At 43.4% G+C, this 12,710-nt stretch overlaps 1 protein-coding gene across 1 annotated transcript; it reads left to right on the forward strand.

The window, feature by feature from the left end:
• The first annotated feature begins 1,261 nt into the window (after positions 1-1,261).
• On the forward strand, positions 1,262-5,794 carry LOC113016920 (uncharacterized protein K02A2.6-like). Its single transcript, XM_026160111.1, has one exon. It carries the CDS (start codon positions 1,637-1,639, stop codon positions 5,666-5,668), a length of 4,032 nt encoding a protein of 1,343 aa, XP_026015896.1. The 5' UTR covers positions 1,262-1,636; the 3' UTR covers positions 5,669-5,794.
• Positions 5,795-12,710: the final 6,916 nt, after the last annotated feature.

A 12,710-nucleotide genomic window follows, 5' to 3' on the forward strand; every position in this document is an offset into this window, starting at 1 on the left:
CGGTATATATGCTCACATAGATTTGCGAGACAACCTGAGACACTTTAGAGGTCATCTGAAATTAACACCTTGGTAAATGTAAAATTCAGTGTAAAATACAGCTAGTACAAGGCACGTTGGATTGTAGGTTAAAGACCTCATAATATTACATAGAGATCCCCAATGACCAATCACTCGGCAAAAGTGGGAACGAAACGAAACCGGGAACCTTCTGATTACAAGGCGAACTGCCAACTCTTGAGCCATGATCGCCCTAAATAACAATAATAATAATAATCATTTGATGTAAAAACAGTTTATAAGAATCATTTTATATATTTTTCCATAGCATTACATTTGAATTTAACAGTTCAATCTTTCAAATAACGGACAGATATTTGTGAAATGATGATGCATTTGTGAATGTATTCTAACAATCTAAATATGCATATGTACAAACAAATACATTTAAAAAACAAGAAAATCATGTTTTATTACATTTACAGTGATTTTACGTTAATTTACATTTGAAATGTAAAATCACAGTCTATTTATGTGAATTTAATGATATTCTAGAAGAACAGTACAAAACTGTAAAATACACAGTAAAATACTTTTATATTACTTTTTTTTTCATAGTGATGTCTTTTAACAGGAAGTTAAAATTTGCTCTGGTGATCTCACTCTTGTTGTGCACATGCATTTCGTTTTGCTCCCCAGTTGCTATGAAAATTGTTCAGTTTGAGTCTGTCTTAGAAACCAGTAAATATCGAAGTGAACACTGGCTATTTTATAATTCGATGACATTTGGTTGAGAATCTATTTGGTCATGAAATGGTTTTGATCTGACAGCTTTCAGTGTAATCAGTGTAAGTGTATAGTACATGTAACATGTATTTCCGTCTTGTGTGTTTCGTCCAAATGGGCTTGGACGAGCCTCTGACCTGTCACTGTGTTTATAAATGAATAATATAAGCTGTGGAGTGATCTTAACATGCTGGCTGATTAGCTCAGTGGGATAAGCTGTAGCTTAAGAGTTGACTGTAGTTTATTTTTGACTTCCCTCGTCTCACCACCGGCCAGAATTTTTTTGTTTTTTTTGTTTGTTGGTTCTGGCTGATAAATGATTAATAGGCAGGAATTCTTGTACGAAAACTTCCCTTTGCTAAAAAGTCAAAGAAGAATGCAAAACGGATGTTAAGGATGGATGAAAAACAAAAGGTGGGGTAATGTCACCTAGGGCTGCTCGATTATGGCAAAAATGATAATCACGATTGTTATGTATGAACCAAGAATTATTGTGTGCTATGCAAGCCATCGCCAGTAGGGGGCACCACGCCCAGTTATGTGTGTGTGTTACTTCTGTGTGATCCCAATAAAGAAGAAGTCAACTTGTAAACAAACTGTTGTATGTGCAGTCTGACTCGGCATAATCCTTAATAGTGTATTGACACTACAGTGGAAATATAACATAAATTGGCGACGAGTTGTGACGTCTGGAAGACTTGGCTGTCTACTGAGCATGAACTGACTGCGTGGCCGAGTTCGGACGGAAAACGGACGATCGCGTGGTGAATTAGCATCGGAGCTAGCTGCTAGCTGATTTTTCGCCGACGAGTCAGAGACGACAGTGTTGGCTGTGGACAGCGGATACATCATGGCTGGAATGATTGGGCAGATGGACCCCTTTGATGATGCTGGTGAGCAATGGGCGACGTATATTGAACGTTTTGAGCATTACATCCTTGCTAATGACATTCAGCCTGAGAAACGGGTCCCAGTGCTGCTGAGTGTGATGGGTCCCAAGACGTACGGTCTGCTGCGTAATCTAGTGGCGCCAAGCAAGCCTGGGACAATGCAGTATGACAATATTGTGGGTGTTTTGCAAGCTCATTTTGCTCCCAAACCGCTGGTAATAGCTGAAAGGTTCCGGTTCCACAAGAGGAATCAGGGGGAAGAAGAAACGGTCGCACAGTATGTGGCGGTGCTGAAAAGACTGTCAGAACATTGCGAGTTTGGTGCGTATCTGGAAGATGCTCTACGAGACAGATTTGTGTGTGGATTAAAGTGTGAAACTGTGCAGAAGCGTCTTTTGACTGAGAAGGATCTCACGTTTCGCAAAGCAGTTGATTATGCTGTGTCGGCAGAGACAGCAACACGTGAAGTGCAGCAGTTGAGTGGTTCCCTTAAAGTGAATGCAGTGCTGTCACAAAGAGGTGAAAAATGCCGCCGCTGCGGGAAAATGAATCATACTGATGATGACTGCTGGTACAAAGACCGTGACTGTCACCAGTGTGGAAGGAAGGGCCACACGAAACGCATGTGCAAAGGTAGAGCCAGAAGCAGCCAAGATTGGAACAGGAAAGAGAAAGAGGGGAAACATGAGCTGAAAGGCAATGCAGTTAAAAACAGAGCAAAGGACAAAAAGAGGAGAATTCATCATGTTGCCGCTGAGGAGAGTGAAAGTGAAGGAACCAGACCCGACACTGATAGTGAGTTGGAGCTGTATTCTTTGTCACGAAAAGAGAAATATTCACGTATCTCCCTAATGCCTGTAGTTAACGGGAAGAAAATGGAGATGGAGCTGGATACAGGGGCTGCTGTGTCTTTGATTCCATGGGAACAATATAAAAGTATGCTGAGTCAGTTGCCGCTGCAACCCACTGACATCATGCTGAAAACGTACACTGGGGAGCCGCTGGCACCAGAAGGGGTCATCAAGGTGCAAGTTGAACTGAATAAGCAGCGTGCAACTCTACCCTTGTACGTGGTAAAGGTGGATGCTCCACCACTGTTTGGTAGGGAGTGGCTGAGAGTGATTAAGCTGAACTGGAAAGACTTAAAGATGGTCCATGCCAGTGAGCAAAGCGGAAATGACAATCTGGAGGCTGTGCTAAAGAAACACTCTGCCGTTTTCTCTAAGGAGCTGGGCACAATGAAAGGAATTAAAGCCAGATTGACTCTTAGGCCTGATAGTGTCCCCAAATTCTGTCCACCACGTAACGTGCCTTATGCTCTCCGCCCTCGGGTGGAGGCAGAACTGAAACGCCTGACTGAGCTTGGGGTGATCACACCAGTGGAGCATAGTGATTGGGCTACGCCCGTGGTCCCTGTCAACAAGAAGGATGGCTCAGTGAGACTCTGTGGTGATTTCAAGGTCACTCTTAATTCGCAGCTCTGTGTGGATAAGTACCCACTTCCACGCATTGAGGACCTGTTTGCTTCTCTAGCAGGAGGTCAGCATTTCAGTAAGCTAGACTTAGCAAATGCCTACTTACAGATGGAGGTAGAAGAGGAGTCTAAGAAGCTGCTGACTATTTCGACACAAAAAGGGCTGTTCCGTTTCAATCGCTTGCCTTTTGGAGTGGCGTCTTCACCTGCATTGTTTCAGAAGGCTATGGATCAAGTGCTTCTCGGCCTACCATACACCCATTGTTATCTGGATGACATCCTCGTCAGTGGTCCAGATAAAGAGACACACCTGAGATCCCTTAAGGCAGTTTTGGGCAGGCTGGAGGACTATGGCCTGCGTCTCAAACAGGAGAAGTGCCTGTTTTTCCAAGAATCGGTGGAATACCTGGGCCACATAATTGATGCGGCAGGGTTACACAAATCACCAGAAAAGGTGCGTGCCGTTATGGAAGCTCCAGCACCAGCTGATGTCAGCCAGTTACGTTCTTTTCTGGGAATGCTCAACTATTATGGACGTTTCATACCTGATTTAGCTACAGTCCTGAAACCGCTGAATGAGCTACTCAGTAAAGAGAAGAAATGGCAGTGGACATCAGCCTGCGAGTCAGCTTTCCAGAAAGCTAAAGAACGTCTGGCCTCACCAAAAATACTCACCCACTACAATCCTGAACTGCCTCTCCATTTGGCATGTGACGCTTCACCATATGGCGTTGGAGCCGTGCTCTCACATGTCATGCCTGATGGCCAAGACCGGCCAATTGCTTATGCTTCACGAACCCTCAGCAAAGCAGAACGAAACTATGCTCAGATCGAGAGGGAGGCGTTGGCAATTGTTTTTGGAGTGCGCAAGTTTCACCAGTATCTCCATGGTAACAAGTTCACCTTGCTCACTGATCATCGCCCACTGACCTCAATTCTGAGTCCAGTAAAAGGTACACCATCAATGGCAGCTGCGCGAATGCAGCGTTGGGCGCTCCTTCTGTCAGCACATAATTACACCTTACAGTATCGGAAGGGGGCACATCACGCCAATGCTGACGGTCTGTCACGTTTACCTCTGCCCCTTGCACAGAAAGAGGAACAGGGAGCAGTTGAGGTATTCTACGCATCTCAGCTGGACACATTACCAGTCAGTGTCGCCGAGATCAGACGTGACACTTTGTCTGATGTCACTTTGTCTCGTGTGCTGGAAATGGTAATAACTGGACGTTTTCCAGCAACAAAGGACACAGATCAACAGCTGTCACCCTATCTGATGCGCAGACATGAACTCACAATACAGCAGGGATGCCTCATGTGGGGCTTGAGGGTGGTTGTGCCACCTAAGCTGCGCTCTCATGTACTGAAAGAGCTCCACACTGCACATCCAGGGATGGTGAGGATGAAGAGCTTAGCTCGCAGCTATGTTTGGTGGCCTGGCATTGATTCTCAAATTGAGCTTCAAGCTAAAGCCTGCCACTCTTGTCAGCGTGTGCAAAAAGAGCCTGGGTTAGCGCCTTTACACCCTTGGCTGTGGCCTTCCTGTCCATGGGAACGGATCCATGTGGATTTTGCGGGTCCATTTGAAAGTCACATGTACCTGGTGGTGGTAGATGCACATTCCAAGTGGCCTGAAGTGCATATTATGGATAGCACCACAGCTGGTAAAACCATACAAGTGCTACGGGGTCTCTTTAGTCGCCATGGCATTCCCCACGTCCTGGTGAGTGATAACGGACCGCAGTTCTGTTCTGAGGAATTCAGGGTGTTCCTGAAAGCTAATGGAGTCAAACACATCCGCTCTGCGCCGTACCATCCTGCCACTAATGGTTTGGCTGAGCGTTTTGTGCAGACATTCAAGCATGCACTGAAAGCCTCCAGGGGTACAGCACCTGTGCAACAACGCCTTGACACGTTCCTCTTGACATATCGCAACACTCCGCATGCAACAACTAGAGAAACGCCAGCTATATTGTTCATTGGACGCAAGCTGCGCTCTCGACTGGATTTTTTGAAGCCCAGTGTGGCCGGAGCTGTGCGTCGGTCACAGGATGCGCAACAACAGTGCCGACAGCAACACTCCAGGGACAGACGGTTCACTGTGGGCGAGCCTGTCCTGGTGCGCGATTATAGGAAGGGAGAGGACAAGTGGACGCACGGTGTCGTACTGGAGAAGACTGGGCCAGTGTCATACAAGGTGAATGTGGGAGCCCAAGGGGTGTGGAAACGTCATGTGGATCAGATGCTGACACGACCTGAGTCAGTATCTCAGCAGGTCACAGTGGATCCTCCGACAAGCTCTCAGATGTCACCAGCCCAGAGTGGTAGTGACACCATGCTTTACCCTTGTACAACTCTGCAGGAAGAGACTGTTGAACAAGTTATGGGGACCACCGTACCTCCAGATACACCCCAGTCTCTTAAATCATCACCGACTGACTGTACACAGGTTACAGAGCCTGTAAGACGTTACCCAGTGAGAGTCACCAAGCCACCCGCTCGTTATTGTGATGGGTGAGCGTATTAAGTAGTTCAGTGAGAGTGTTGGCGTTCAGAGACATTATTCTCAACTAAAAAGAAATTCATACAGAAAGCAACATTAGTTCCAGTTTTCATGAATGTTGTAATATAAAAAAAAAAAAAGGTGCTACTTTGGTTATGGGAAATGTTTCTGCGGGTGGTGCCACGGTCGCATAGCTTAGTGGGGAGGAGATGTTATGTATGAACCAAGAATTATTGTGTGCTATGCAAGCCATCGCCAGTAGGGGGCACCACGCCCAGTTATGTGTGTGTGTTACTTCTGTGTGATCCCAATAAAGAAGAAGTCAACTTGTAAACAAACTGTTGTATGTGCAGTCTGACTCGGCATAATCCTTAATAGTGTATTGACACTACAGTGGAAATATAACAACGATTATTTTCACTGAAATTGAGATCTCGATTATTTGACGATATTTATTTAACCCTTTAAGACCTACCATAGAACCAAGCCCGCCAGAGCTTATATTATTTTTTTTACATGTTGTAGTGCCATTTTTGGGAGCATTTCAAGTTGCTATACATCAATACAACTGTTATAGCCCATATTTTAATAATATGTCTGCATTAAGTCCATAGTAACAACATTAAATGCAAAAAGTGCAATAAACTACAAAACAATTGAAAATCGTTTTTGTTTTTGTTTTTTACATATATTTCTACTTTAGAAATAGAGGTTTATCCCTCAAAACTTTAAATACAAAAAAGTTGCAAAAAATAGTTTACAACAACAAGAAATTTATTTTGAGTGTCTTCATAGTTTTATTTTGGAGATACAGCAATTCTTATATACTGCAGGAAAAACAAAAAAACAATCCTATGATGCAAATTTGCAAAGAAAACAGCATGTGCATCAAAATAAACTATTTCCAGCAGTGCAGTTCGAATTCTAAGCATCCCAGAAACTATTCAGAAAAGTCAAACATGACTTATAAAAACACCAGTATAGGCTTTTAAGGCCTACAAGTAAAAACTACATTTTCCGCGAGTATGGCGTCACTTCCGGTTTCGGGCAGGAAATGGCGGAAATGCGATAGTTCGCGCTGACGTCTGTTTCAATGTGGGAAGTGTTACGAACAGCTGATCGGATCGGCAAAGCGTGTTTCTGGAATATTATGTTTTTGTTCCTGCAAGCGCTTTTTATGCAATTTTTGCAAAGCTTTATGTGGAAGGAAACCGTGACCGAGGACAAGCTGATGGCATAAGATGTAAGTACAACTCCTCCGGTTTCATATGCAAAAAAAAAAATATTGCGCTAGCTTACATGTCTGTGAAGGTTCTCAGTCATCCAGGTCATCGTAGTCAAAGGAGCCTGCAAAGAAAAGCGTCTGGACTTCTTTAAGTTGCTTGAAGACGGAAAGGAAGGCTCTTGGCTCTTTCAAAGGAAGAGTACCCAGCCACTGGTACAGATATGTAGACGACACCTGGGTCAAAATCAAGACACAAGAAGTGGAATCCTTCACTGCGCACATTAACGCTGTGGATAAAAACATCAAGTTCACCAGGGAAGACACAAAGGACAACTGTTTGCGTTTCCTGTGCACATTGAAGAGAATGGCAACCTCAACATTGAAGTTTACCGGAAGCCCACACACACGGACCAGTACCTCCTCTTTGACTCCCATCATCCTCTGGAACACAAACTTGGAGTAATCAGGACCCTACACCACCGGGCAGAACATGTTCCCTCTAAGCCTGAAGGAAAAAAGAAGGAACACACACATGTAAAGGAAGCACTCAAAACGTGCGGCTATCCTAAATGGGCGTTCTTAAAGTTAGCAAAGAGGCACAGAAAAGAAGACCAGACACCAGCGAAGGAGGATAAGAAAGACAGACGCAACAACATTGTCATCCCCTATGTAGCCGGTGTATCAGAGAAACTCAGGAGAGTTTTCTCCAAGCATGACATCCCGGTGCATTTCAGACCCAGCAACACGCTCAGACAAAAACTGGTTCACCCGAAAGACAAAACGCCAAAACACAAACTTAACAATGTGGTGTATGCTGTACAGTGCAGCGAGGAATGCTCAGACCTCTACATTGTAGAGACCAAACAGCCACTTCACAAGCGCATGGCACAACACAGAAGAGCCACCTCCACAGGACAAGACTCAGCAGTCCATCTGCATCTTAAGGATAAAGGACACTCTTTCGAGGATGCCAATGTTCACATTTTGGACAGAGAGGACAGATGGTTTGAAAGAGGAGTGAAAGAAGCCATCTATGTCCACTGTGAGTGACCATCTTTGAACAGAGGCGGGGCTTTACGACACCAACTCTCTGCCATCTATAATCCAGTTTTGAGATCCCTTCCCAGACGCCTTAATGCCCACTCACATCCTGGGCCATCTGACCTCAGGAATTCGCATGATAAGGTGGGGCCAGGTTTCACAATGAACACACCCGAAACTCTGGCTGATTGGGACCCACACCCAGTTACACACCTTGGCTCAGGCGATTAGAGGATCATCAGGGGGTCCTTTTGTCCCTCTGTGGGGGGTTACTCCCACTAGGTTTATATCTGGGACTCTCCACCATTTGACCTTAGAACTGAAGAAGCTTCTCGGATGAGAGGTGAAACGTCTTCAAGCAACTTAAAGAAGTCCAGACGCGTTTCTTTGCAAGCTCCTTTGGCTAGCTTACATGGTTCAGGTTCTACAGGGATTTAAAAATAGTTACACAAAACGGAGCGTGCTGCTCTGACCGGCTTTAAAGGGTTAACAATAACAATGTATTAAATAATGACTTTAAAAAATAATATAAAATAGTGTGCAAATACTGATAACAGTGCAAATGTTTGCAATATAAGAAATAAATGAAAAATGTAAACATCTATGTTTAGTGAACTTTGCAGTGTTGCTCTGTGGTGCAGCTACGACACCGTAGCAAAGTTTACACACTATGTCTACTTGATCCACGTCTGACTCCCCCGAACCCATAATGTTTCCACACCACTGAATTTTTTTTTTTTTTTTACCTCTCCTCTCCAAATAACTTCTGCTTAGCTTTCCGAGCTTCCCTCGGGTCCTCTTAATTGTTGTGATGCGTGTTCGAAATGCAGAGAGGTGCGCTTGATTTACCACACGGAGCAGCGTGAGAATAAAGCATGAGGGAGGGGCTAATAATCGGCTGAGTCATTTTTAATGATCGTTGAAAGCCCAGATCGTAATCGTGATTAAAATTCGATTAATTGAGCAGCCCTAACGTCACCTTAGCTTTTATTTTGAAACTTTTTTTCAACCAAGACTGAATCTCCAGAAAGGACAGTTGGGTTTCTTTTTCCTTTAATTCAATTTGCAGTTCTCTCTCTGGTCTCCTTTGTTTTCATAGGGAGGCAATCTGGGGTTCTGGTGCATAGCCTACTGTATCAAAGAAGGCAAAAAAAACCTCTGAGAACTCTCCACTGGCTTTATTTAGTTTTAAGCAGTTTCCCAGGCTTTTATGTGGCTGTCTTCCTTTTCTGTGGTGGTTTCCATAATATACATAGCATATGATTTTCTGATGACTTGTAATTTTCCCCATTTGGCATAGTGTCTGAAGCAAAAGTTTGTGACAGGCTAACCTGTACCTGACCCACACGGCCTGTTTTATACACAACAGTCAAAATTGAGAGAAGCATCTTTCCTGAACTGTTAACTTTTGAGAATCTGAGCCAGTCAAAAGGCTGTCAAAGTGGACAGCTGGTATCATACTTGTAGTTCTAGTTGCTGAAGATCACTCTCTAGAAGTCTGGCTGTATAATTGGGCTTGTTGTCATGCTGCAGAATCAATTCAATTTAATGCCTCCTGATGGTATTGCATAATAACAATTTAAACCTATGAAGTGCCTATATATAAGAGAGAGAGAGAGAGAGAGGATCACAATAACTACATCTTTCCAATGATGTCATTCTAATTGCAAACCCACTTGTTTTTTCCTCCGTGTGCAGCTGTTAGACACAGAAGGGATTGTTTGCCAACACACAACATTCATTTTTCACGAGTATTTGTGTTGTTTCAGCAGTGATGCAACTGATGAAACTAATTTCATACTAATTTTTCTGTTGATTATTTATTTTTGCTTCTGATCATTTATATTTATTTGCCAGTAATACAGTTTCTTGCAAAGTGTTTTCATTGCTACTTTTACTAAAAGGATGGTTCTAAAATATAATCATCCACCACTCATCATTATAAGCTTTTTGGCCATTGATCTGAGGACTAGCATAGATGCACTAGCAGTGTTGGGAAGGTTATTCTAAAATGTATTCCACTACAGATTACAGAATACATGCTCCAAAATGTATTCTGTAACGTATTCCGTTACGTTACTCAATGACAGTAACGTATTCTAAATACTTTGGATTACTTAATATATTATCATGCTTTTTACAACAACGTGAATGTACTATTGCTGTGTGATTTATTACTATTACTGAAGGTCCGCGACTCAGAACTGTACTAAAGGGACCTCTGATTAATACGGCGGGGTCCCTGTCGGCTTGTAGCCGAAAACTAACTTTACTTTGTTGTGTGGGTCAACTTTTCTTGCGAGAGACAGAGAGAGGCGTCGAAAGGCTGCTCCAACGGAACTTATTGTTTTCGGAGGAAAACACGAGTCTTAATAGCTTACTTACAACTGGTCTCGTCAGGCACTCTTCTTGGCTGCAGTGGTTATTATTATATTTACATGCTTCCAGCTCCCGTTTTTGCTCGATGACAACTCGTACCTTTCCACTCCCCTTTTTCTCCCTCCTCGCTCACATACACATAACAGCAGTCCATTGGCTTCAAAACAAGCTTTGTGTCCATTCTCCCTGCAACTCGGACTACACTGCCCATAATTCTTTAGAGCTACAGGGAGTGCAGAATTATTAGGCAAATGACTATTTTGTCCACATCATCCTCTTCATGCATGTTGTCTTACTCCAAGCTGTATAGGCTCGAAAGCCTACTACCAATTAAGCATACAACTCTGTAATGAGAAGGGGTGTGGTCTAATGACATCAACACCCTATATCAGGTGTGCATAATTATTAGGCAACTTCCTTTCCTTTGGCAAAATGGGTCAAAAGAAGGACTTGACAGGCTCAGAAAAGTCAAAAATAGTGAGATATCTTGCAGAGGGATGCAGCAGTCTCAAAACTGCAAAGCTTCTGAAGCGTGATCATCGAACAATCAAGCGTTTCATTCAAAATAGTCAACAGGGTCGCAAGAAGCGTGTGGAAAAACCAAGGCGCAAAATAACTGCCCATGAACTGAGAAAAGTCAAGCGTGCAGCTGCCAAGATGCCACTTGCCACCAGTTTGGCCATATTTCAGAGCTGCAACATCACTGGAGTGCCCAAAAGCACAAGGTGTGCAATACTCAGAGACATGGCCAAGGTAAGAAAGGCTGAAAGACGACCACCACTGAACAAGACACACAAGCTGAAACGTCAAGACTGGGCCAAGAAATATCTCAAGACTGGTTTTTCTAAGGTTTTATGGACTGATGAAATGAGAGTGAGTCTTGATGGGCCAGATGGATGGGCCCGTGGCTGGATTGGTAAAGGGCAGAGAGCTCCAGTCCGACTCAGACGCCAGCAAGGTGGAGGTGGAGTACTGGTTTGGGCTGGTATCGTCAAAGATGAGCTTGTGGGGCCTTTTCGGGTTGAGGATGGAGTCAAGCTCAACTCCCAGTCCTACTGCCAGTTTCTGGAAGACACCTTCTTCAAGCAGTGGTACAGGAAGAAGTCTGCATCCTTCAAGAAAAACATGATTTTCATGCAGGACAATGCTCCATCACACGCGTCCAAGTACTCCACAGCGTGGCTGGCAAGAAAGGGTATAAAAGAAGAAAAACTAATGACATGGCCACCTTGTTCACCTGATCTGGACCCCATTGAGAACCTGTGGTCCATCATCAAATGTGAGATTTACAAGGAGGGAAAACAGTACACCTCTCTGAACAGTGTCTGGGAGGCTGTGGTTGCTGCTGCACGCAATGTTGATGGTGAACAGATCAAAACACTGACAGAATCCATGGATGGCAGGCTTTTGAGTGTCCTTGCAAAGAAAGGTGGCTATATTGGTCGCTGATTTGTTTTTGTTTTGTTTTTGAATGTCAGAAATGTATATTTGTGAATGTGGAGATGTTATATTGGTTTCACTGGTAAAAATAAATAATTGAAATGAGTATATATTTGTTTTTTGTTAAGTTGCCTAATAATTATGCACAGTAATAGTCACCTGCACACACAGATATCCCCCTAAAATAGCTAAAACTAAAAACAAACTAAAAACTACTTCCAAAAACATTCACCTTTGATATTAATGAGTTTTTTGGGTTCATTGAGAACATGGTTGTTGTTCAATAATAAAATTATTCCTCAAAAATACAACTTGCCTAATTATTCTGCACTCCCTGTATGCTTGTAGCATTCTGCCTGTTAGCTTAGCACACAACAACAACAACGAAAAGGCGCTCTCTCACCCAGGAAACACACAGTCGCAGAGAGAGAGAGAGAGCGTCGCCCTGTAACCATGGCAACCGTAACGCTGCCGCCTGGAACAAGCTGTCAAACAAGACCCAAACAGTCCTGACCCGCGACAATATGAAACAGGAAAGTACCGCAGTGTAATCCATTTATTTCAACAAAGTAACTGTATTCTGAATACCACCTTGTTAAACGGTAACTGTAACGGAATACAGGTACTCATATTTTGTATTTTAAATACGTAACGGCGGTACATGTATTCCTTTACTCCCCAACACTGTGCACTAGGATAGATGCTGTACTTGCTATACAAAGTATGACATTACTTTTTCTCAGTGTAGAAATAATACTTGAATTTTAGTTTTAGGATCACTTTCTGCAGCCAGGATTAAATAAAGCATTCACGCATCTTCACAGGATGTACTGTCAGCCCAATTCTGAGGCTGTTCTGCATTTTTGACTACAGCTCAACTTTGATTTTTGGCCTTTGACTGACTTTCACATGGCTGATGACACAGGTAAACATAACATAGACAGATGCTAGAGAAAGATTTTAATACTACCA

This window comes from Astatotilapia calliptera, chromosome 23 (assembly GCF_900246225.1).
Source record: "Astatotilapia calliptera chromosome 23, fAstCal1.2, whole genome shotgun sequence".
NCBI classification, from domain to species: domain Eukaryota; kingdom Metazoa; phylum Chordata; class Actinopteri; order Cichliformes; family Cichlidae; genus Astatotilapia; species Astatotilapia calliptera.

What these genes read in the sequence shown, in the direction of transcription:
- LOC113016920 (XM_026160111.1), top strand. Translation starts at nt 1,637, where the DNA reads ATGGCTGGAATGATTGGGCAGATGGACCCCTTTGATGATGCTGGTGAG.